Source organism: Hypomesus transpacificus, chromosome 14 (assembly GCF_021917145.1).
Source record: "Hypomesus transpacificus isolate Combined female chromosome 14, fHypTra1, whole genome shotgun sequence".
Classification (NCBI taxonomy): Eukaryota; Metazoa; Chordata; class Actinopteri; order Osmeriformes; family Osmeridae; genus Hypomesus; species Hypomesus transpacificus.
Genome location: NC_061073.1, coordinates 3,779,483 through 3,805,847, shown reverse-complemented (window position 1 = coordinate 3,805,847; position 26,365 = coordinate 3,779,483). Strand labels below are relative to the sequence as shown.

The following is a 26,365-nucleotide window of genomic DNA, read 5'->3' as shown; positions in this document are numbered from 1 at the left end:
GGGAGCCACTATAGAAGCCTGGGTGCCGAGGCTCTGTTTGAACACTTCGTAGTCTCCTTCTGCAAGAGAAGCACCTCTGGCCATGGGCAGCCCCCGGCAGCGTTTGGGAGCTCCAGACCCTAGCAACCCGGGCGTGGGCCCAGGCCCTGGTCATCTCTGGGCTGCAGATGTGTGGGAGCCTGCTGCTCTGGGGAGGCGTGCAGTGGAGTGGCTGAAGAGCTCCTTCACTCCCAAGCCCATTTAGAGACGAGAGTGACCAGACAACAGGAGCAGGGGCGATGGCCCACCAGCAGGGTCTGTGCTGGGGTTTTGGGAAGAGCGTGCACTTGAACACTCCCTGGACCGTTCTCATGCTTCCTTCCTGCACATTTGCATAGGCTTAAGGAGACCTACCCGCCCCCCTTACTGTTGGCACTGCGGCTCTGCCCACTTGTGTTGTCTAATTGCTCAGCAAATATGCCACCACAGCTCTTATCCTGCTTTTTCCTTTCAGAGATTTAAAGAGCGGGCCGGCCAGGAAAGAGCAAATTAAAACCCACCAGCTTCCTCACTCCCATGCTCCCCTGCAGACCTCATCTGAATGTTGCCACTGTATATAAAGTATGTTTCACAGCAGTGTGTGAAGTTCTGTACTGGGCAGAGAGGAAGCTTGGATCAGCTAGCTGGGACCTGGGCTCTGAGAGAGTGCACAATTGAATCAACCGGAGAGACAGGCCACATTTAGGTGTTAGCCCGTGGATTAAGGCGACAGAGAAGTACACAGTGGCTTTGCCATGGTTCAGCAGGTCCACTGACCTCTCAAACCTGTTTGGGGGCAAGTCCCTTATTGTTCGCTCCTTTCCTCCACCCTGGTCCTGGGCCCTAGGTTGGTACCTCTGTTAGCAGCCCAGCGGCCACAACTGAAGGGTCCTTAATCCAACAAGGATGACAGCTTGGCTCTCTATCCCATTTCTGGGGCTCTGAGACCAATGGGCTTTTCTTCCCCCCCTCCCCTAAACCTCCCAAACACAACCCACGGGAATCCTGGGAAAATTCTCTGGGTGGGGAGACAAAGAAATGGGATGGTAAACAAATCCCAGTGTGAATCGGCTGATTTTTCCTTTTCATTCCAAGATAAATGTTCATGTCCCCTTTCAGATTTCAAACAAAAACACAAACGCTTGCCTGATAGTATTTTTTTGTTGATCTCCTGCTTGTGTGTTTTTCAAAAGCATAATCTATACCCGCATAATCTTTGTCTAGGCTTCAAAATGATTAGAGAAGATTGAGGTCAAAAACCCATTAGAATCATGTGTTTTCACACTGAGTGATGTAAAACCAGTCCCCTTTTAGTCAGAAGCACCAATTGGTGAGGGATCCTGAGGTCACATGTTGAGGGACGTTTAAGAGGACCAATGATTTCCAGTGCCAGGACAATGAACATTAGACATGTTTGCCATGAGGCTAATTGATGCTGTCAGCTATAGCAAATTCTTCTTGTTCGGGCAGAGTGTTCCTGAGTGCAGAGTTCTCCAGTTAGCTGTGGAAAGAGGGGGGAGACAGCCGCATCGTCAGGAATTTTGTTTTTCTCCAAAAAGGATAGCCCTGCTTACGAGTGCTGTGTTTCACGTAGATATCACTGTTCATAAGAAGGATACCCTTTCTTCTCAGCCGTTTAGATACATTCGAATTGACTTTAATGAGATTCATTTGTATAATGATTATTTATTTGGGGGAATTTCTAAACATTGGCGTAGCTCATAAACACATTAACCTTTGGTTGAGAATGTCCAGCAATTCAGTAGATTTTTTTTACGATTTCCATTTCATTAAGCCTCCTCGTGATAAAAAAAAACTGACAGCAATTGCATATGATAATGAACACAGCAGACCATGGGAAGTAGACTACCCTCAGACCCTTGACCAGAGCAATTCAAGATCAAACATATAGTGGAATAGCAATCAGTGTAATCTCCATGTCCTTCCCTCCTTCTCCCCTGGCTAGCTGCCTCTCTGGATCTTCAGTGGCTGGAAGAATGTCATTGTCACTAAGATAATTCCTTGTACTGGCAAGCCTTAGCCATGAGGAAGATGGAGGAATTGTGACTTTATTCATGTGATTTCTTAGAGAGTGCCAGCACTGGGATCCCAATGAAATACTGTGTCTGAGTTCCATCCAGGCCACCATGAGGCCTGTCTGTCTGTCTGTCCGTCTGTCTGCGTACCTGTGTCTGCTTGTCTGTGTGTCTGTCTGTCTGTCAGAAGGCTTCAAATGACCTTTTTCTCTTATCTGTGCTAGTTGTTTCTTTCTACGTTATTAGGTGATTGCTTCACATCAAAACAAATTCCTCCATAGAATGTCACTCATTAGCATGTGAGCCATATTGAGCATTGTCTTGCTTTTCCCATTGCGGCCATCCCCTCTACTGGACCCCAGGATTGAGAGTCATGGCTGAGGTTGAATAGAGTGCAGCTTGAAGTAGACCTAATGGAACTGCTTTCAAGGTTGGCTGGTTCGAGGCCTCTCAGGGCCCACCCTGGCCCCTCGCCACAATGACACATGACCAGAGGTCCTATTGACCGGCACGACCGTGGAGGACGTGTTACTCAAAGGAGGTTACTGCGTGACAGAAAGGACGCCTCCACAGAACCCCAGTTCTCAGAGGAAATAGAATACTTTCAGATTTTATCCGCTGGTGAAGGGGTCACTGAGTGGGAATTCCTATAGCTGGGTTTTGAAGTGGACTGCCTGATGCGAATGACATTTAGCTTTATGTTGAGGATCGGGAACATCTGAGTTTCAGAGAAGCCTTCAGATATTCAACAGTGCTGTTGGCACGGTATGTGCCAGGCCGCTGAGGCAGAATAGGTGGTATTGTTGTAGATTTTGGAGTAGCTTACTAATGTATAGACACAGGAGCTCTCATATCTACTGTGTACAGAGTCTCATTTCCAGTAATAAACATTACGTCCAAATAATTTTCAAAAAGAAATCTAATTTAAAGTATTATGCCAAAGATGGAAAGATGTAAACTTGTAGATGTTATGGTTTTCATGTACCATGCAATTTTTTCAGAGGATGATAGTTGTGTGCTTATAGAATTATAAAACCTTTTAAGTTTTAGAGCTTATGGCTGAGCTTTACCAGATAAAGGAGCAATCACCTCCCTGTGAGCAGATTACCGTCTGATTTTTCTCTCTCCTCCCCTCTCTCTCTCTCTCTCTCTCTCTCTCTCTCTCTCTCTCTCTCTCTCTCTCTCTCTCTCTCTCTCTCTCTCTCTCTCTCTCTCTCTCTATTACCTGCCCTCTATCTCTCCCTATCTAACAGCTGCTCTGGTTGGCAGAATAAAAGGATGCTTCTTTTTATCTTCCCCAGGATCGTTGACGCTGTCTTGAGCAGGTGACAGAGAGCCATATGATAGCCCTCCGGTGTCTCTCTCTGCAGCACAACATTCATTACTGATCTTCCCTACGGCATTCAGGTTGTAAACCTCCACTTCCCACCCTGCCTCAATTCTGACAACATTTGCCATCCTTGATCCGTCCCATGGAGAAGAGCCACTGTGTTTTCTTACTGAGCGCCTGACCTCTTTTCTTCCCGTCTATAACGAGGCTGGGGCACACACCCTCCTGTAGGCACAGGACATAGTGTTTTGTTCTCTACCTGAAACACTGCTCATCTTATCAGCTGCTCTGGGGACGCAGAGCTCTCAAGTATCATATGTGGTGACATGGACACTACTATGTGATGCGGTACATGGATTAGAGCTTCCAAACCGTGGCTGTTAAGATCTAAGATCTATCTAAGGAAGTAGACACCCATGCTTGCTGCTACTCTGATTCACACTTTAATGAATTCAAATTTATGTTAAGGTCTTTCACATAATACCTCCATTCGAGTTATATATCCACTTCTAGTCACCAGGCAGACTAGGATGCTACTAACTACATGGGGTATACGCTGATTGGATTTTCCATGCTCTTCCTCAATGTAAAAAAAAAAAATCAAATTAAGCGCTCAGCACCCCGAGTCAGACTCCTCTGGATTACCCCAGCCCAGCACTGGGAGAGAGCGATAACTACAGTCCTTTAATCTGACGGCATTGCAGACAGATACACAACAACCCGACTCCCACTCCTCCACCCCACAAGCCTATGGTGTTCCCCCCCCAGAAACAGCATCGCCGAGGGCCATTGAGCAGGCAGCTCCTACCCGTCAACATGGAGCTGCTGGCCATCTCAGGTGTGAGTCTGAAAGTAAACTTCTCAACTCGGGGGTATCGGGGGTGGTTTCTGAACTGCATGTTTGTGTTAAACAACTTGCATCAGTGTGCTTGTGTATTTATATTGATGTTTTATTCATTTTTGTCCAAACAAATTTGTCCAAACGTGTCCAAAGCGAAGCAGAATGTACAGCAGAAAATCAAGGATTAGAAGTGCATGGTTATTACAGTGTTTCAGTGGTCAGAGGTAAGGAACGGTCTTACCTGGCACAGTGCAAAGTAACCACATCACAGCTCCCAGGCACAATTAACAATATAATAATAATATCTCAACAGCAGTGCAACAATAACATCATAATACAACACAATTCACAATTGTTTATAAAACCAGCATTAGTGTGTTTGTAAAACATCATTCTATACTGAATTACTTACATTTCCCAAGTCTGTTTGCCGTATCTGAAACATCCACACACTTTGATGTGGACGTTTTAAGCGTTGCTTAGGCACCTAGTGGAGATAGCAGTGTGTTTCCGTAGGAGTTTACACACTTCCAAATCCTGTTTCCTTAGATGTGGTAGTGAGTGTAAATAAAACCCAGCGTGTGGTCCTTCCCCCTTCTTCACCGTTATGAGGCTGCCATGCCCGTAAAACGTTATTGACTTTTTCCCTTCAATGTGTTTAAGTGCATGGAAGGAAAGTACTTGTTTACTGGGCTCATTAGAGTCCATCTAAATAGGCTTCTCACAATCAGGAAAGCCCTGTTGCTCAGGTAAAGGCCTCATGTCTAAAGAAGGTTGGGTTTGGTTGGACATTAATGGATGAGACAAAGGTCAGGGAGGGGGTCAGAAAGAGAACCAAGAGGTAGTGACCGGAGCTTGCTGTCCTTTTCACCAGGGCGCACCATTGAGACATGGCTCTTTCTTTGATGGTGGAGACAATGCACCTGTTAGAGGCCTCAGGCAAATTTTTCCACCCACTTGTCCCCTCCCTTCCCTGTCTCTCCCCCCCCCCCCCCCCCCCCCTAGGAAAGCAGTTCTCTCATAGTCTACTGCCTTTATTCCGGTGTGGGTAACTTTTACTCACACAATGGCTTTCTGTTCTTACAATATCATAATAAAGATTTGCAGTGGGTCGATCGCATTCTTGTTTTCTCATGGGGATAGCTTTTGTTCCCAAGTTGTTTTGTTCATGCCATGGTGTCAAACGCAGCAAAAATAAGGATGTTTTTTCTCAGTCCTTCTTTTTAAGAACTACCTCTTAGTTTTCTTATCATTTCTTCATGGTTTAGTCACAAGACATTTTAAATGGAATGTGAATTTCCTGCTAGAGACAGAGCTTTGGTAGTAGTCACAGGAGTTTGTCCAAGACAGCAAGAGTGAATTACTGCATTCCAAATGATAGTCTCAAAGAAAGAAGTAGGCGTGGCTAAATAAAGGCCTGAATCGATCTAACGAACCAATGTGATGGAAATTCTTTCCAGCCCACCATATCTATAGCACAATCCCTTTTTCTGCCTTTGACTCATATTGTTTAGAGTCTTGAAGCATAATAGAGTGTCTAGTCCATAGAGCTTAACCATCCTGGACAACAACCAGTCATAGCCCTTCACTTTGATTGACATGACATTCACTATTCCTCATCAGACATGGCTCAACTGTCAAAAAAGTGACTCTTTTACATAACAGTGCACCACAGCAAGTCTCCCTCCCGCACGTTGTGCCTTTCTGAATCCAAACCAGTTTTTGTTATTGTGACGCTTTGTGAAGGTAGTGTTGGTGCTTGATAATTGAATAAAACTATTCGATTGGCTAGTGTCTGCACTTCAACTTTCCATATCAGTTTTAGTCTCAGAAATGAATCCTTAACAGGCTTGTAGATCCTGAGTCAGGGCTGAACGCAGACAGTAAAAGCTCTGACTACCATCTGTCCACTGATGAGGACCAACAGATCTCTATAATTAGTATAATCACTCAGAGGATGGCTTAGCGAGTAAACAAGAGTCGTGCTTAAGTGGCTTCCACCATGATAGCATTCAGCCTACCCATTAACCAGCTCTATCATATCCCTGGCTAGATTTAAAGAACCACTGAAAGTAATTAGAAAGGTGAAATCTTCCAAACCATCCGTCTGCAGTGGGGGCGATAGTCCCAAGGGTAGAGTATGGAGGTTTTGTGCTGTTAGATCAGAGTATCCTGTGACGTAACCGCTTCTCTAACATTGAAAAGTTACCTTCCAGTCCCCACAGTAATGAGCCTCTGTCTCCCAGAGTTCTCTAGGCTCTCAGCCCCCCTGAGGCCCACTGCAGAGCCCTATGCTCAACACCAAGACTCTCTCTGTCACTTTCCCTTCCTCTCTCTCTGTCCGTCTCTCTCTCTCACACACACACACACACCCCTGAAACCTCTCTCCTCCCCACTGTCGCAGAGTGCAAGGCCTGTCGCTTTAAATGATTAATAGAGAGGTAAAGGGCTGAGGGATATCTGGAAAGATTGGTATCTCTCTTTCCCATCCCTTCTCTCTCTTTCCCACTCCCTCTTTTTTTTCCCACCCTCGCTCTCTCTTTCCTGCCCTCTCTCTCTCATTCTCACTGCTTCTCTCCTATGGCTCTCTCTCTTTTCTGCAGAAAAGTGTCTCCTTCCTACCTGGCCTTCCTCCAAAGCACACTGCAGCACTTTGACACAACTCCAAAACGCTACTCTTACTCTGACTGGTAATCTTTTATCCCCCAGCTTCTGATGAGCAAACCTCTTTCAAAACAAAACGTTATATCTTAATCCACCTGTGACTGTGAATACCATTTTTCAATTCCCTCACTAGGGTGAAGTTCAAAGATAGCCTTTCTCCATTTGTCCAGCCTGCCATCATTGTCTGGCCTGGTAGCCCCAGTCCCAGCGTTAACTCGGAGGCTTTCACTTGTGCTGTTTGACCACCACCCACCTGCCTGTGTCACGGTCAAAGCCCCTCTGCTCCAGAGGAGTCCCCGGCAGTCCCTCAATAGCTCTTTCACTGCCCCTGGGGACAATGCATTTTTTCTATGCCATAAAGCAGATGCTGTATTATAGCTGCACAATACAGGGCCCAATCTGAAACTGTTTACCATGTGAAAGGCACACCGGGTCGGGATGCCGAGCACTGTGTGGGGCTTTTTGACTCTCGCCACTCTAGATTGAGTGTACTGGCTGAAAGAGGAGCCGGACAGCTCACACTGGTATTGTGATTACTTCATGGTTAGAGGAAATGCAATGTAAAGTGCTGATCCAGGCCATTCTTATAAGGGCAGGGCATTTCTTTCGAGAATAATACAGAGATTACCATGGCGGAGAATGGATCTGTCAGCACTTACAAGAGCACCAGATAAGTAAGAGGAAATTTCAGATTAAAAAAAATTATAATACTGCTAGCTGAGGTGAAACTCCCTATCATCTCAAATGAGCACATTAAATCTAAAACAAGCAGAGTTTGTAAGGCGGGGATCCTTCTCTTATGATCGTTTGCTCCTTGGTTCCTCCAGTTTGATTCAAACATGGCAGGTGCTCCCGGGAGACACAACGTCTCTGGTTCCGAGAGTCAACAAACCCACGGCAGAAAAGTGCTCAAATGACATGAAAACAACAACTAAGAGAGCAGCACAAAAACCCTCCAGTTAAAAGATTACTTTTCTTTGTTTAACGAGTACCTGCTCTCTCTTGTGTTTATTGTGTGGCTTTAACAGGCTTCCTTGTTTGAGGTTTGTCTGCCTTAAGGGCTTGCTATGTTGCTCCTTCCCAATTCCCCCCCCCCCTCAAAAATCAAGTGACCAAGTCAACCAGCAACACTCCTGGACTTACCGGCAGGCTAAAGTCCTGGCGTCTGTTGTCAGGGCTCTTACAGCCTAATTGACTACTCAAGCAGAGAGGTGGAGAGGACCTTGAGAGGCTAGTATTAAGCCTGGACAGGCAAGTTGGTCTGGGTCAGAGTAGACTGTAACCACCATAACCCCCTCTCCAGACCCAACAAGGGCCTCCAAGGACAGGCTGGAGACAGGGGGGGCTCTCAGGTTCCAGTCCCCACTCAGGCGGCTAATTCATCTGGACAAGAGGACCACCGAGTACAGCCCAGACCCTCTAACTTCACCACCACCTGCCCTTCACATGACCTCCAAGGCCTAAATCATGTCAAGGGCACATATATGTCATACCAGGGACCAGGAGATGATTGTCCTGCTTTGAACATTAGTACTCGAAGGACGCCCATATTTAAACATGTTAACTCATCTGATTGTATTTGTGTGCCGGCAGTGAAATAGCATCTATTTGGGTTCATTCTCTCTTAGCAGTAGCTGTAGGTGTTTAAACCAATACTCTGTGGCAGAATGTGATTACGGGCATCCCTGCAGCTGTTTGTCATTACTACAAACAGAGGATCTTACACAATACATTCATCCTAGCTGCCAACATCTCGCTTAGACTGCTGGGTATAGAGAAGAGAATTGTTCTAGGTAGGTTCTGGTTCAGTTCTTCACTGACCAATGAAAAACTGGTACAACCATGTACTTCTGATACTTCCTCTTCTGCTGTACTTTTTAGGCACTGTTTAAACACTGCTTTCGATTAAAGCGTCTGGTAAATGAATACAATGTTAAAATGTGTGTGGTGTGTTGTTAGCATGGTTAGCAGGGCTGGTCTTAGACTAGGGTTTTATTAATGAAGGGAAGGGTCAGTCAGGAAGACGCGAAGCTGCTCGGCTCCCTGCAGGTTTTGGATCAGTGAGCATGTAGCACAGATGCCAGAGAAATAGTATCACTGAGGTCTCAAGGCCTGACTGCATACAAATAGATACTGTTTGTCTTCTGTTCTTTTGTTCAATGTCCCTTTCTCCCACCTTATTACTATCCTCCCTCCTCTCCTCCTCCTCTTCCTTCTCCTCCTTCTCCTTCTCCTCCTCATTCTTCTCCTCTCTCCTTTTTTCAAGTGGCTGGCCTCTGTGAAGACATCCTTACTGCTCATCTGTCTGCTTGCTTTGTGATTAATTAATTCGCCAAGCAGTGGCGGGTGTAGTCAAAGACAATGGCATGCAAGCAAGGATTTTTTGTTGAATTAACCTCAATAATTATGCAGATTTTGAGAAAAAAAAGCTTTGTTGTTATAAACTGCTCAAAATTCCAGCCCCCCTGTGTCTGACATAGCTAAAATGTACTCATTATTCAACGTACAATATTCAAGCTCCCACCACACGGTAGAGACGTCTTTTTTTTGTGTTCTGTGTGAAAATACCGGGCTAATGGTAGTTGGTATCAGTGTGAGTGCATTAACACACAGCGACAACAACACAGGGGCCATTCTGATGTTTTAAAGGATTCCATTGCAAGTATTTCCCCTTAAGAGTTAGCTTAAAGTGCTACAGGGGAGCTTGATCAATATCAATGGCTTTTCACTGCAAAATACATATGGTAATGCTAGCTGACAAGGTTAGGGTGAACATCGAAAATCACTACAGCCCTGAGCTCAATTTAATGACCATTTATAGTTTATTGGGACATAGCTTGTCCCTCTATAAGCCTATTCGGTTAGATAATGCATCCCAGTCAACTCACTCGATAGAGATTGGATGGATAATACATTTGAGTTACGTTTTTTTCAATCAGTCTAAATGAAATACAACTAGAAAGCTTTCTCTTGACAGCTGAGACACATCTCATCATCCAGGCGTAATATGGTAATGAATGACTGATTCGGAAATAGCAATGCAAAGCATTTGCATTCTGTTCCGAGTGTGTTTGTGTTTGTGTGTGTGCGCGTACGTACGTGTTTTACTCTTCTGCTGTAAATGAGGACAGCTGAAATGCTGTCTCATCTACAACAAAGGCAGTGAGATGAAAGCTCCCGCTAAACAGGCCTCGTGTGCTGCTAGTAGAGACGTCTGAGGCGGGAACCATGATGGATCCTCGCGTTAGTGCCGAGCGACGGCCCAGGAACATTGTTTTATTCAGGTGTTGCTAAGAATAGTCCGGCTCTTTGACTCATTGCCGCCCCCCCCACCTATTCTCTACCACACCATTGTTATCACGCTGGGATTGTGGTAAGGGAGCTGCCGTTTGCCATTTGTGTTGTGAGCACACAGGAGGCATCATCAAAAAACACATTAGCCTCTATATGTAGGTCTCCCTGCACTGTGCTGCCGGGTCTCTAGATATCTGTGTTTCTATGGGCTGGAGCCACAGTCCACCTCTTGTAATGCTATTGGTTACTCAAAGAGAACCTGTTCATCTAGGGCAGTGTGTGTGTGTAAATTATTGATGCAGTTTACATCTAATCTGCCTTGTGGACAGGTGTCAGGGTGTGTGCGTGCGTGTGTGCGTGCTTGTGTGTCATGAGAGGGGAGTTCTGGGAGAAGGAAGGCCCTGGTGCTGTAATTAAAGGACACAGTGTTTGGCTTCTCATGGGGACAGCATGACAGCATGTTCTGCTTTACCACCCACACGCACTGCCTTTACTTAAATAGATACTGCATGTGCTACCTGTCTGGGATTGGATGAAAATACACACCCACACACACGCACACACTCTCTCTCTCTTTCCCTTTTTTCTTTCTTTCATTCTTTCTTTCTTTCTGTCTCTCTGTCTCTCTTTCTCTCTGTCTCTCTGTCTCGCTGTCTCAATGCTCCACAGTTTTGCGGTCTGCCAAGCTTTTATGGAGTGAATCCTTTAGCCTATGTGCCAGGCTGGGATGACACGCTCTCTCTCTCTCTCTAGTCTACTGTCTGTTCTTTTGGATGGGGTACACTCTACTGGAACCCCCTGGATGATATCATCCTTTTCTCCCTGTGCTGTCACGTGGATCAGGGAGCCCACAGCATGGATGAGAGAAGGAATGAGAGGAGAGAAGAGCAGAGAGGAGAGGAGGAGAACGGAGGGGAGGGGAGAGGTGTCTGGAAGGGTCCTCAGAGGGCTGTCTGTACCCCCTATCTGCTCCGGACTGGTCTCCCTCCACTGGGTCAGAGAGAGGCTGAGAGCCGGACCACCTTCACACACAAACCCTCTTATCTCCCCAGGGCTCACACAGCAAGCATACAGATACACACGCACACATACACACACAGATATATACACTATACCAGCCCAGCTTTCCAGCTTACCCACACTACAGTCTCATTTGCACACACCGTTGGCATATCTCCCTTCACTCTCACCTCTCTTACAGATCTAGCCATCCCTATTTTCTCTCTCTCGTTATCCCTCTTTATCTCTCACTGCAGTCTGCTCGTATGCTTTTTGTTTTTGAGCTTATACAGTGAATCATTATATTGATATGCACCTCTGTCATGAAACCCTATTATCTCTATGTGTCTCTTGTGAGCTTGGGAACCAGGGAAACTGTTAATATGGTACATTTGCGTCTGAAGAAACTTTTTTGGAGTATGTACTGGAACTCACTCATTATCTGGCTGAGGCCTCGGGATAAAAATACTTGACCTGTCTAGGTTCCCTCTTTGCCATGCTTATCAGTACACTGAATACGTTTTTAGGTCATTTTCCAGGTTTTGTATCAGAGCACAGAAGAACTCCTTCTGGGGATTCCAGCAATGCAGTTATGAATTGCTATGCTCAGTTGCCAAGGTTACTCAGGTATTGCCCTTTGAATGTGTTCTTGAAAAACTCTGCACACAGTGAGAGAGGGGAGTGTGTGTGTGTTTTGAGTGAAACGTGTGATTGAGTGTTGATGAGTGAAATGTATGTGTGTGTGGAAGTTTCTGAGTGAAGTGTGTGTGTGTGCCCCTCGCGGCTTGGGGAGTGCGGTGTGGAGACAGGTGGTGAGAGAGCTGGACTCCCAGCGTGGGTGAAGAAGAAGGAGGGAGGAGGAGGAGAAAACTCATTCCTCTCCTGCTGTCACAAACAAACAATTCAAGATGGCCACCTGATTGTAGCTAAAAACACACACCGAGCCGCCTTGCTGTCCTTCTGCTGTTAGCGCGGCTGCTCATTAGCCGCTTAGCCAATTAGCCTGTGAAATATGAATTTGAATCAGTGTTGGTTCATTATTATGTGTGAGGCTCTAACCCATGTGTCTCTGGGGCTCCTTCCACCATGTTTGGGAGGTGATATGTGTTGGTGTTAGTTGGAAGTGAGGTGATAGGTGTTGGTGTTAATTGTAGGTGAAGTTATAAGTGTTGGTAGTAGTTGGAGGTGAGGTGATAGATGTTGGTAGTAGTTGGAGGTGAGGTGATAGGTGTTGGTAGAAGTTGGAAGTGAGGTGATAGGTGTTGGTGTTAATTGTAGGTGAAGTTATAAGTGTTGGTAGTAGTTGGAGGTGAGGTGATATATGTTGGTAGTAGTTGGAGGTGAGGTGATAGATGTTGGTAGTAGTTGGAGGTGAGGTGATAGATGTTGGTGGTAGTTGGAGGTGAGGTGATAGATGTTGGTGGTAGTTGGAGGTGAGGTGATAGATGTTGGTAGTAGTTGGAGGTGAGGTGATAGGTGTTGGTAGTAGTTGGAGGTGAGGTGATAGATGTTGGTGGTAGTTGGAGGTGATAGGTGTTGGTGTTAGTTGTAGGTGAAGTTATAAGTGTTGGTAGTAGTTGGAGGTGAGGTGATAGATGTTGGTGGTAGTTGGAGGTGATAGGTGTTGGTGTTAGTTGTAGGTGAAGTTATAAGTGTTGGTAGTAGTTGTAGGTGAAGTGATAGGTGTTGGTGGTAGTTGGAGGTGAGGTGATAGGTGTTGGTGGTAGTTGGAGGTGAGGTGATAGGTGTTAGTGTTAGTTGCTCATGTTGTGGTGCAGCAGTAGAATGTTGTCCTGTCAGGGATAATGAACAGTCTGGGTGATGCTTCCCTGGCTGTATCGATTGCACAAAACTAGTAAATGAAAATTGGTTCTACAGGGAAGCCTGGGAAGAAGCACATTCTCGTACACTGCACATACACAACACACACACACACACACACACACACACACTTGTGTATGCCTCTTTGTGTGTGTGTATGCTCAGCATGTTTGCACATATGTGTGTGTGGTGGGTGTGCTTGTGCTCACCGGACCGTGGATGATGGTCTTACAGTGACAGTGTGGAGCGTATATAGGGGGACGTGCTCAGCTAGATCTCTGCTCTGCGTGGCACCGCTGAAATCACTTGGAACTCTTCCACATCCCCTGTGTGTCTTCAGCTGCTCTCTTTCTGAAGCTGAGGTGAACCAGAGATGCCATCCACAGGCCAGATAGACTGGTTTATTTGTCCCCTCATTTCATTATCATATGAATAGTGGCCATATGGCCACGTACTGTAGGTGCATTGTGGGCCAGTCATTCATTTCTGGAGAGGAGGAACTGCTTAATACCTCATAAGTGATTATTCAGCTGTGCATTGTTTGTTAAGCAAGATAGCTTGTTCCCTGTTGTAAGTGAGCGAGAAAGCAATTAGGTTGTTTTTCCTGTGATTCAGTTGTTATGAGCTGCTATCTCAGTCCTGAGAGTGGAAATTGGAAAGAAAGATTAAAAACGAATTGTAAGGTGTTGCAAAGCCCCTGGTTAGGAGATCTCCAGTTCCTGTTTGAGTTCTTGTTAACTAGCTTCTTTGAGTCACAGAGAAATACGATACAGGACAATACAGGCCCTTAACCTCGGTGAAGGTCTGCAGGCTGTGGGTGGTAAATCTCTCCCATTCAAAAGCTCTACATGTTCTTTGTATTTCACTGCCCTCTCTCTCTTTTCTCTCGTTCTCTCTATCACACCCCCCTCGCTCCCTCTGTCTCTCCCTCCCTCCATCCCTCTCTCTTGTCTCTGAACGTGTTAACACTCCGGCAATGTCACCAAGCTTCAGAGCTCCATGGAAACCAATCAGGCCATTATTCAGCAGCCTATGTGTATGCATGAATTTATGTGTGTGTGTGTCCACGTGTGTTTTATGTGTGTGTGGAGGAGGCGGGACCGAGGGCTTGTTTAGATTTAAAAAGCGAGTAGGGGTAGTGGCCATCCCTACCGTCCCTATGGGCTTCTTGCTGTAATTCATGTAAATTCCCTTAAGAACTCAGTGCCATTGTTTCTGCCATTGTCCCAAGGCTGACTCAGAGGCCCGTGTCAGTGCTGTCCAATGTGACATTCCTAAGATCAGGAAACACTGTTAGTAAAAGCCGATAAGTTCAGGAATCATTGTTAGTAAAAGCATATACCCTCTCTGATGAGCTGGGGACACACTGTTGATAGTAGCTTCTGACATTCCTGAAACTAGCCATCACACATTCAATTACATTCATCATTCAATTAGCCATCACACCAACCTCTGTGATATTATGCTCCTCAGATCTTAAACTGGAGTTAACAATAATTTGATTTATAGAGGTGTTTAGGAGAAAATGAAATAGGGGCGGGAGGTTACAAGTTCTGGGCTACACGCACACACACACACACCTGCACACACACACACAAACACACACACACACACACGCACACACACACACACACACACACACACACACATACATACACATGCACATATAAAAAACACACATGCACACTAAAACACATACACACACACATATTGAGATTGTGTGCATGTGTGCGCTCTGAGAGATAGCCTCATTGTTCACAGTTTGTTAGTTAATAGAAACACCGCTTCAGACCACCAATCTGAGATAAATGACTAGGTCAGCCGTTTCTCATTATGTGGATATTACATTGCTTGCTCGACGTGAACAAACAACCAAACAACCTTAGAACATTTCGTTTTTAGATGCTAATCCATCTGCAGCGGGTAAACATAGGACCTTCAATCATTCCTTACTCGTCTTTCACCCCATCATTGACAACACTGAAGTATTTCACAAGTACCCCCACCCCTGCACCTCCAGTGTCCTTTAGAGAACCCAGCCCCTCATTCTCTGGCTCAGCCAATCATATTTCACTCCTATTCACTAGTGTGAATAGGCAACCCCAAAGGAGTCCTCTTGATACACACACACACACAGAGGGGTACACAGACTCACACCGACCGACAGACGTGCACACACACACACACACACTCACACAGACAGACACGCATACACACAAACACACATAAAGGCACACAGAACGTTCCATTTCAGTAAGGGCCTAGCTTGCTTTTTCTGTTAAAAGTTGCCATTGAAGTATGTAGTTGCCATTGAAATATGGTTCTTCTGCTCGGGGAGTGACAAAGCCCAGGGAGAGTGCCCGTCCTGGCTCAGTGTGAGTCTGAGGAGCCAATGGTCCCTCGACATCGCCCAGTGTCTCTGCTCAACAGAGTCAGTGTGCAGAAATAATGTCCATTAGACTTGGTCAATCAGGCCGCCTGCTCAATGAAATATGGCCCCTTGATTCATTCCACAAGTATAATCCATACCTCACTACTATCAATCATATTCCTGAAAGACGTCCACAAGACTAAAGGCTTATTTATGATACATTTCTAACTAATGGGCTTCCATGCGGTGATGAGAGTGGCCGTGAGAGCCTAGTGGGTGAACTGTAATTCATCCAGTCTCACATCCACCCTGCTACAAGGCTACTTCACTGACATGGTAGAAGACCTTTACATTCCCAAACCTTGGTTGCATTTCTCATGGCCACCAGTGAAGCGGTGCTGTTGGCTAATGGTTCCATGGGAACTGCCATGAAATGTTATTCTATGTAACATGTCATTGATGAAGTCAAAATCAATGGTGAAGTCATATTGATTGATATTGGATGATTATGTTTTGTTAGAAAATAAATAGTTGAACTGAAGGACTACAACCAAAACAAGTCAAAACAATGTATTTTACACGTTGGTTGTTCTGAGGAGGGTAAATCATTGTCCTGACTGATTCACAATGTGCTTTGAGGGAGATTATGTTACGTTTTCTCTGCTTTTGTGGCAAGAGGAGTATTATTCTGGGCTGGGGACAGAGAATAGTGACTCTTTCAAAGGGAAAGGGACTAGCTATTGTTATCCGCTGCAACCATAGCTAACGGATGTCAAAAGGCTTTTTCAAATCTATTCTTTTAAATGGCTGCAATAATACCGGTGTTGAGGAGTGGGCAATAAACAATCGTCCACAGCTCCAAGTCAGCTAGATTGGATTGCAATGGACATTGCTGAGTGTAAGAAACCATTTTCTCTAGATAGGGAAGGAGGTTCTTAGTTTTTGCCCCAAGGCATTTTTCTTTTAATCTGTTATCCAGGTGCCTTCCAATCTCCACCCGCTGATAACTGCAGGAAAAGGATTCATTCAATTGCATTTGGAGCCATCAGCTACCTCTCATAATGCTGACGGAGTATCACTTTCAATGCAAATCTTGTTTTCTCGCACAACTTGATCAATTGTGATGATCGAGCCGCGTTATTGTTGCACAGTGTCTGGCCTGTACTTGTGACGTGCCACAGGACAGGTGCTTGTTGAGGAATCTTCAGGGATCCATTGGCGTAAAAGGTTGTGAAAAATCGATACAAACTCCGACTGGAACTCAGTGGATTCTGCGCTCATTTGATACCAGGAAATGTTTAACCCCCATTGTAGAGAGACAAAAGGTTGTTTTAATCCCACTGTGAGAGGCCTGGCAGAGAGAGGGAGGGTCAGGGTAGGGCTGGGGGGAGGAGGGAAGGGGAGGTTTGCGTTTGAGTTTGTGTGAAACGGTCTCTCTATCTCTCTCTCTCTCCCACTGTCACTCAGTTGCACCCGACATGCCGAGGAATACACGTCCACTGGGGATATGAGAACTCATCTTAATTTCTCTCACACACTATTCACACACACATAGATCTATTTGCAGCACATTAACACACACAGGAAGAGATTGGTGCATGCAGGCTACGACGGAAACTCGAGAAAGGTAAGACTCTCTCTTAGGTGGTTTTTGACCCACAAAGCAGTTACTAAACCATATAGGAGCTTCTTGTATTAACATGGGAACTTGTCCTGTAGAGTTATTGCCTGTGCTATCTGCCTGTCCTGTCCTAAGATCTGGGTACTCTGCATCTGAAAACCTATCAGCTTATTATGCATTTTCTGCCGCATCCCACCGCTTCATGTGTGGCTGCTGACGCCTGACTTTGACAGGAAACTCTCAGGTCTGTTAATGTAAATCCATTAATGGGGAAAGGATGCGTGCCGGTTCACACTAATTATTTCCTCTCCTCTCTGGCGGTAACAAAGCTTTATCGTGTGAGCTATCGGCTCGGTCTCTAATTATCCAGGAGTCTAAAATGATACACATAGGCTACCGTGCTGCGTCTGCCAGCCCTGTACAGTAGGCTATCCACCTTCTTCCCTGCCTCTGAGAGCAGAGACCCAGCCCTGAGCAGGGACCCAGTCCTGGGGAGGGACCCAGTCCTGGGGAGGGACCCAGCCCTGGGCAGGGACCCAGCCCTGGGGAGGGACACAGTCCTGGGCAGGGACACAGTCCTGGGCAGGGACCAAGCCCTGGGCAGGGACCCAGTCCTGGGCAGGGACACAGTCCTTGGCAGGGACCCAGCCCTGGGCAGGGACCCAGCCCTGGGGAGAGACCCAGCCCTGGGGAGAGACCCAGTCCTGGGGAGGGACCCAGCCCTGGGCAGGGACCCAGTCCTGGGCAGGGACCCAGCCCTGGGGAGAGACCCAGTCCTGGGGAGGGACCCAGCCCTGGGCAGGGACCCAGCCCTAGGGAGAGACCCAGTCCTGGGGAGGGACCCAGCCCTGGGCAGGGACCCAGCCCTGGGGAGAGACCCAGCCCTGGGGAGGGACCCAGTCCTGGGCAGGGAAAAGCTGAAGATGTAGCTAAGATGTGGTTATTTTGTGATGTGGCTAGTAAACACAGGCCGTTCCTCAAATCTGGCCACCAAAATACTGTTAGATCTATGCACAGTAATGCATAGATGATCCTCTGCTGTACTTTCTATATGCACATTCAATTGTAATAAAAAATGTAACAGCAGACTATCATTAGTAGGCCCTGCTGCACCTTGGCTGTCCCGCCCTGCATCCCCCTGTCGTTCAACCTCGCCTGTATCTCCTTCTGTCCTCGACTGTATCTCCTTCTGTCCTCGACTGTATCTCCTTCTGTCCTCGACTGTATCTCCTTCTGTCCTTGCCTGTGTCTCCTTCTCACCTCACCTGTATCTCCCTCTCTCCTCGGGCTGTCTCTCCTACTTCGCTTCTGCCAGTCAGCCACGCGAATGAGGAGGCACCAGTGGCTGGTGTTGGATGGATTATTTGTGGTCTGCGTGATGGCTTAATGGGTTCTATGCTAACGTTGGTTTATTTTTTGTGCTCACAGAACTTGGTGGAATGAGTTCCCAGTGATGTAGTTCCCTTCCTATGTGGCAGACAGGGCTGCATTTTAATGTAGTTCATAAGACTATCTTTATATTGGAACAGACAGGGACTTGATTTGTGACTAGTTATGACACGTAGCTGTCTTATCCTCTGAGATATTAAACGTTGGTGTGTGGCGTGCGTGTATTTATGTGCATGTGTGTGCGTGCTTGTGTGCATCTGGGAGTGTGTGCATGCCTGTAGCTCCTCTTCAGCATTTCCCTCCCTCCCTCCCTCCCAGGATCCTGCTTTGATCCGTCTGCAGCTATTTCAGTCAACTGCTCCATCCTTCTTATCGCCATGGCAGCAGAGCTGGGCTGAGGTCAGCTGAGGGTGGGGGTGGGGGGCAAGGCTGGCTGGCTGGATGGTTGGCGGGCCGACTGGCCGGATGGCTGGCTTCCTGGCTGGCTGGTTGGCTGGCTGGCTGGTTGACTGGCTGGCTGGTTGGCTGACTGGCACAGCGAGGGGGAAAGATAGACATATAGGCTGACGTACGTTCTATTGAATTAATGAGCCCCCTGGCACCCAGGATGTGAGGTTCACTGTTCCAGTTTTACTCTGAGGTCTCGGCTTCCATCAGATGGTACTGTGGGATCCTCTCTTAAGGTTCAGCAGAGTTGGGATTAGGCTCATTCATCAGTGGAACATGGAACTGACAGTTATGGTAGGGATTTGTGAATGGTGGACACCAGAGAATGTTCACTGCTGTAGCAGAAATGTTCAGATATCTGATACAGTCTTGAACCTAGAGGATGGATACATTTGATCATATAGGATGAATAGAAACAGAAATACAGTATATAACATCTTCCAAAAGGTGGTTGTGGCTGAAAATAGCTTTGTAGTGTGCAAAATTGGCAGGTGATGAAATTAATTACTCAGGCTGTTTGAGTTGAAGAACAGGATCCATCCTTCAATTAAAATGGCTCTGGGCTGGTCATTTCATCAAACAATTTTTGTAAACTCAACTTGTGAGGTTTTACAGTGTGTTTGCCTGGTAACTAATGTGTGTATGACCAAGAGGAGATGGTTCTCATTCCTCCCAATCTTATTTAGAGCAGCCTGCTCAAGTCGATATGGTTCTCAGAAAGTAAATTGGATTGGCTCTTTCTATCATGTTGTATATGGATTCCAGTGGTTGTCTCGGTGTTCACTGTGACACACTTATATTGAGAGGAGCCCTCGAGTCATAAACTCCTATTCATTTGTGAAGCACATCTCCCCCTGACAGCATGCCAATCTCTGTCACAGAGTGGAGGGACACTGCTCTTTCTCTCTCTCTCTCTCTCTCTCTCTCTCTCTCTCTCTCTCTCTCTCTCTCTCTCTCTCTCTCTCTCTCTCTCTCTCTCTCTCTCTCTCTGTGTCTCTCTCTGTGTCTCTCTCTGTGTCTCTCTCTGTTTCTCTCTCTCTTTCTCTCTCTCTCTCTCTCTCTCTCTCTCTCTCTCTCTCTCTCTCTCTCTCTCTCTCTCTCTCTCTCTCTCTCTCTCTGTGTCTCTCTCTCTGTGTCTCTCTCTGTTTCTCTGTTTTTCTCTCTCTCTCTCTCTCTCTCTCTTCTCTCTCTCTCTCTCTCTCTCTCTCTCTCTCTCTCTCTCTCTCTCTCTCTCTCTCTCTCTCTCTCTCTCTCTCTGTCTCTCTCTCTCTCTCTATCTCTCTCTGTGTGTCTCTCTCTCCGTGTGTCTCTCTCTGTCTCTGCGTATCTCTTTTTCATTGTCTATTGAGTCTTTTTGTTTCTCTCCATATATCTCTCTCTCTCTCTCTCACACACACACACACACACACACACACACACACACACACACACACACACACACACACACACACACACACACTTATTCCAGTTGTTTGCCATGGGCTGTGTGTCCCAGTTGTCTGTTTGGATTAATTCCTGATACGCTGAAAATCTGTGTTCACACAGACAGTTCATAAATGGATATGTGTGTTTAGTGTCCGCCTCCACACCTAGCCCAGTCGGAGATCATCTCACAGTGGAATACCAGTAGCTTATGGATGATGATAACACGTAGGACCAGGCCCTCTTGGCTTCTCTCTGTCCCCGAATCATGTGGAGATGTCCTGGTGCACATCCTGGTGTTGGTAATCTTCTGCAGGACTGTGACGGGGAAGGAGGCAGACAATATGAGAAAGGATTTGCTAGATAATAGATATACGAGACGTGGAGTGTGACCCCACTGTGCGCACGATTGAAGGGCTGTGTCTATCTGACGGGCTGCATAACCACTTTCACAGTGAAACCTATTATAGACTGTTGTTTTTTGGGGCTTTGGCCAGGAGAGTGGGGTGGGGGTGGGAGAGGAGGAAGGAAAGATAGGGCTAAATCCTAACAAGTCTTCTTCCTCTGTGTGTTACAGGTAGAAAATAGACAGCAACGAGAGTGAGAGAGAGAGAAAGAGAGAGAGATAGAGAGAGAACAGGGCTCACCCTGAGGAACAAACAGGCTCTTCTCTGGTGAGTTAAAAACACTGGTAACATCAAAATGCCCAACCAAACATCAGTCAATACTCTGGGTTCCAAAATTCCCCTGTAATACTTATGCACCCATTTTACGTAATTATGTCACATCCTCATAAACGTCAACCTCTTTGGATGGTATGTGTATGAACGTGAGCCTGGCTGTTTGTCAAGCTTGGCAGGATTCTGCGGTAATAAAAAAAGTCTGCTTCACAGGGTTATATGGAATGCATCTCCAGTTAAGAGCTTGGTTTGATCCATGGCCCTTCTGTGACAATGACAGGCGTTGCTCAGGCCTGGCCTGGGGGGAGGGCTGTGCCTCTTTAACATTCTCGGCCGTCCTCGGCATGGCCGTCCTCCGTGCCACAGGGGAAAGGTCACTGGCTGTGTGATCAGCATTCGCCTGATGGCATTATCGCGACGTCCCCCGTTAAATTAAAGCACGTTTGGCAGCGCCTCGTGGTTCTGGCAGAAGGGACCGAGCAGTCTGTTTCACGCTGTGTCGATCGACTGTCCAAGCTGTGTGTTTAAAGTACAGAGAAGCCCTTATTGGTTGTCAAGGTAACTCGCCTGTTGCTCCTCCCCTCCCACATTTAGAACAGTGGGCGTTGGTTGTTGAAAATTGTATTTCAAGAGCTGAAATGTCTCTCTCACCGTAGCAGAAGGTATCATCATTAGCCGCTTACAGCAAACACGACAGATTACACTTTTGCAGTTTTGTCTTATAATGGCTCTGTTAGTTAGCAGGTGCCAAAAAGCCCATTAACCGTGATAGCGTTTGTTTGCCCTTTACTAAAGCTGGCTTCACAGTGACCCTCGGTTAGCTTTCACCCCGGCCACATCGCCAGTTAAGTTTACCAGTGTACGATGGAGCTCATGTCGAGGTCGAGGCCTGTGAGGTGACGTGATGTGTTGCCCAGTGAGGTGTGAAGGAGGGATCCCACTTTGGTTGTGCCAACCACACACACACACGCCCCCACAAACACACACAAACACACACACACCTGCAGGCATGCACACCCTCACACACAAACACACACGTACATGCACACACACACCCACAAACACATACAGACACAAGGGGGGACGTGCAGAGGGATTCATTAGATGCAGCGCAGAAGAGGAGACTTAAAGCGCAGCGATGGCTCAGAGCTCATCCTTCCTCTGGTGGAAGGCAACTCACGCTAGCTCAAGCAATCCCTCTTCACTGCCTATTCCTATATCACTCACTTTCCTTCTCTCATCTTTCTTTCTCCATTTCAGCCTCCCTCTTTTTCCCGCTCCCTATTCAATGTATCCCTACATTTATCCCTACATTTATCCCTACATTTATCCCTCCCTCCCTCCCTCCCTCCAGAGAGAGAGAGAGAGAGAGAGAGAGAGAGAGAGAGAGAAAGGCAGAGAGAGAGGCAGAGGCAGAGGCAGAGGCAGAGAGTCAAAGTGGGCGACAGCAGCAGGGAAAGAGAGGCAGAAAGAGAGATGACCAGGGCCAGAGCTGCAGACTGAATCGGCAGTTTGCAACACAGTGAGGCGTGAAGCAGCCTTTGTGCGAGGGAGCATTCAGGAGCCGTAGGGATGAATAGGGCCGAGGCAGAGGTTTCTGTCTACCTTGGCCCAGCCCGCTTTCACAGGCTCACGTGGTGGAGGGAGAGCACTGTTGTTGTTTGTGTGTTGTGATGCCGATGGGAAGGGGGCTGGGTGGGTGGGTGGGTGGGTTAGGGGCGGGTGGGGGCTGGGTCTCCCACCTTTTCGTGCCTTTACGATAAACATGCTGACATTTTTGTGAGGCGGTTGTCGCGCGACACAATCAAACTGTCACAGTGGAATTCCACAAGTTTAAATTTGGTCTTACTGTACTGAGATTCTGCAAGATGCACTTTGCCTGTCGACTGTAGTGCTAACAACACAACCTGTCTCTGTGGCTTACCAGCTGCAGACTGCAGCACAAAGCACTGACCCATGTCACTAAGTTAATCTAGTGGCGGTGTGCTGGAGTAGTGGATTAGGCCCTGTGTGAGTGACGCAGCAGGGCGATCTCTCCAGGTGAGAAAGCAATGAGCTTAACCAGCAAGCGTGCCTGAGATCAGCCTAGCCATAGTGAGGAGGCACCACACACACTGTACACACATGACATACACACACACTCCCTCTCTCTTCCACATACACTGTCTCTCTCTTTCTCTCTTTCTCTCTCTCTCTCTCTCTCTCTCTCTCTCTCTCTCTCTCTCTCTCTCTCTCTCTCTCTCTCTCTCTCTCTCTCTCTCTCACACACACACACACACACTTGTTTAAACACACACACACTCTTGCACACTTTCTGTAAGTCTCTCACACACACACACACACAAACACACACACGTCTCTCCGCAGCTCCCAGTGGGAGACTTCACCCAGCAGCCCTTGTGATAGTTGTGTGACATCTCCCTGAGATCTGCCATTCAGGACCTTGTCGGGACAGGGGGATACACACTTCGGAAAGAGAAACCCACACAGAGATAGGGGAAGAAAATAGGATGAGAGCGACATAGGCAGGAGGGGTCAGGAAGTGAGAAGTGAGGAAGGATGTAATGACGTACAGATTGAGTGTCAGAGAGACAGAGAGAGATGGAGAAGGAGTGTCTTGAGGGAGCAGGTTCACGCACAGCTGAGCCTGCCTCCCCAACTGCTGAGCAGATAGTCAGACCAAACAGAGGAGATGTCTGTTTACTACCTGCCCCATTTTCACCTCTCCATTTCCTTCTCCTTCTACTCATCCATCCTCTCCCTTGCGTTAGGTGTCTGTTTGTCTACTGTGTGTCTGCCTTGCTGCCTGTCGACCTGCCTGCCTGTCTAAGTATGTCTGTAAGTCCTTCCATACTGTACATATGCCTTGCAAGCATTTTGATAGTCATTCAGTTTCACAGCATCCTTTTAAGAATACCCCAAAATCGCATTAGATGGTGGATTGATTCCAAACCTGTCCACTAATTCAATCCTATTGACATATTGGACTGAGAATTGGCCCTCACACTGTGGTAGCTGGTGAGATCTGTCTGTTTTGGAAAACAGTGAAAAAACTGAGAAAAATACCAATGATTTATATGGCAGTTAAGTCTAGGTCATGGTCCAAGGCCAAGTCTATCTGCTCATCAATATCAAACACATGCTTGCTGCGTTGCAGCAGAATACAAATGGCTGAATTTAGATGTAACCCTTGAGCGCCAGTATCCCAGTCTCTAATGAGAAATCTTCACCTGAGTCTCCCAAGAAATATCTCAGAGAAGACAGGGATTTGAAGCACCAGTTTTCGATCAGGGCACTGTAGCTTCTCTAGTTCAAAGACTATGTGACCTTAAAATACATTCAGCCATCGTGCGTCAATAGATTTGAGAGTTCTGTTGACTTTGCCACTAAGATTCATGCAGCTCCCATCCTCTCACTGGCTCACTGGGATGGTGCCTGTTAGCCTGGCACTGAGCCCATGCTGCCCTTGAGGTGTGCTTGCCCCGCTCGCCCCTGCACAGCAGGGTATGTCACCCCCTAGTGCTGCAACTCGCTCAAGTCTCTATGGAGGCCGTATGGCAGAGTGGTTGAGAGCATACCAGGCCACGAAACCAGAGGCCCCTGACACCCTCCAGGCCAGTCTGGTTAAACCCGCTCAGCCCGCCCCGCAGGGTCCCCTCTCCTCCTGCATTAACCAGCGCACTGGGCCTGACCTGGCCTGATCTCATCCAATCAAACATCGACATGCCCCAGACTAGCGGAAGCTGGAATAGGCTGTTAATACAATATAAATAAATACAATCTATGTTTCCACCACCGGCATTAATGTTATGACAGAACAAAGCTGACCATACTTCTACTTCAGAGTGGACCCAGACCAGACAGTGGAAAGGGAGGGGAGCGTGTTTACACTGGGCTCTGTCTGGGCACAGTTGGGTGAGGCACCAGACACAGTTAAACACTCGCGGTCATGACTGTAGAGTGGACGCTAATGGCACCATCTGTCAGCGAGGGTTTCAGGCTCAGGAGTGGGTACATCTGCAGCACTTAGATGTTGCATTTTCATGCTTTCATTACCCACCGATTTGGCAACAGCAGATGAGAGGAATATGGACATTTAGAAGGACTCTGGTTCGGACTTGGGTTGTAGTGCACGTGAGCAGGTGAACTTCTTCATTCACCTAAGCATGCAGGAGAGCTTCCTCGGTGAAGCGTAGAGCCAGCTCATTAGGATGATTAGTGCCCATTAGTGAACAGTTCAGTCAAACACACACGAGGGAGAGCCAGTTCTGTAAACCTTGGGCGTAGGCCTGGTGTCTCTCAGCCAACATCAGTGTTGGCGCTCTTTAATCTCCCACAATCTCTCATTTCTCCAAAGTATCCTATGGAATGAGGTCACTGCACAGTAATAAGGACACTGAATCTGCTTAGGGCAGATGCTATGTCCTCCAGTTATTTTGTTCTTTGTAAAATATCATGAGTTGTGCGGCCTCAGAAGTTAATTAGATCAATTTCCATCAGATGTTCATTGGAAGATAAGGAACTGAGTATTCAGGACACACAACTGCTATCTTATTCAAATACAGTAGACATAGTTTACCCAGGGCTATCTTTGATGGATTGTGGCTTTCTCCGGCACTGTTTGTCGAACTTAGCATATGAAAACGAGAGCTTGGGTAGAGAGTGGCCGTAGCTCAAGCCAGTGCAATCACAGCTCATTCATCCCAGCCTGAATGAAAGAGTTTGAACTAGGCAGCACCAGGCACACTATTATTTTCACATTACAAAACACTTCCTCGTGTTGTGTGCACAATTCTGTTCTTTTTGTATCTTGTGGGGCTTGGATGACACTGCTATGGGTGATGAATTTTTTGATTTACTCGCAGTCTGGTAAAATGGTGTTCTGTCATAAGTACAGGATTCGTAACAACATCAATACACATGCACTTTAGTGGTTTAGTTGTTTCCCCCAAAGAACAAAAGATGCCATTTTAATCTCAATGGCATTTCCATCAACCAAACTTAATTGTAATTGCATATCCAAGTCTATTTTAGAAAGGACCTTTCTGGCTGGCCAGATTTTGCCGAGATTGCTTTTGTGTTGAGGGAGGATTACTCTGGATTCTCCTCTCCACCAAAACCATGATTTGATTTTCTCACACTTTGAATGGGCCATTGTTTGTGGTCTTCTCTGTCTGAGATTGAACATTGGGTGGCTTAGGGGAGCAGCGAAGGGGAAACGATTTGTATTCACCTGCTGGATGTGAATGAGGACGAGGAGGGGCAGAAGGACAGAGAAGCAGTGAAGGCTGCGCTGGACTGCTTTATGTGCTAATGGATTACTCTGACATTCACATGCATTAAGATGTGTTGTGTCTGTCAATACTCTTACATTTACAATAAAATATAGGAGGGAATTCTAAGCATATTCACAGGAGATTGACTACTTTTTA

At 46.8% G+C, this 26,365-nt stretch overlaps 2 protein-coding genes across 2 annotated transcripts in view; both read left to right on the top strand.

The window, feature by feature from the left end:
* nrcama (neuronal cell adhesion molecule a) overlaps nucleotides 1–26,365 on the top strand; it is a 59,467-nt gene that overhangs the window by 3,808 nt on the left and 29,294 nt on the right. Inside the window, exon 2 of the mRNA XM_047034081.1 lies at nucleotides 20,831–20,927. The gene's annotated coding sequence lies outside the window, so the exon portion shown is untranslated. The remainder of the gene's footprint in view (nucleotides 1–20,830; nucleotides 20,928–26,365) is intronic.
* Nucleotides 16,973–17,924, top strand: LOC124476364 (sodium/potassium ATPase inhibitor SPAI-2-like). Its single transcript, XM_047033471.1, has 3 exons — nucleotides 16,973–17,001; nucleotides 17,094–17,136; nucleotides 17,388–17,924. Exons 1-3 carry the CDS (start codon nucleotides 16,973–16,975, stop codon nucleotides 17,922–17,924), a joined length of 609 nt encoding a protein of 202 aa, XP_046889427.1.

Excerpts from the sequence above, each read along its gene's own strand:
- LOC124476364 (XM_047033471.1), top strand. The coding sequence starts at position 16,973 with ATGCAGGCTACGACGGAAACTCGAGAAAG. Across the intron at positions 17,002-17,093 it reads ACGACGGAAACTCGAGAAAG|AGTTATTGCCTGTGCTATCT; the intron begins GTAAGACTCTCT and ends CTTGTCCTGTAG. Across the intron at positions 17,137-17,387 it reads TGTCCTGTCCTAAGATCTGG|GCTACCGTGCTGCGTCTGCC; the intron begins GTACTCTGCATC and ends TGATACACATAG.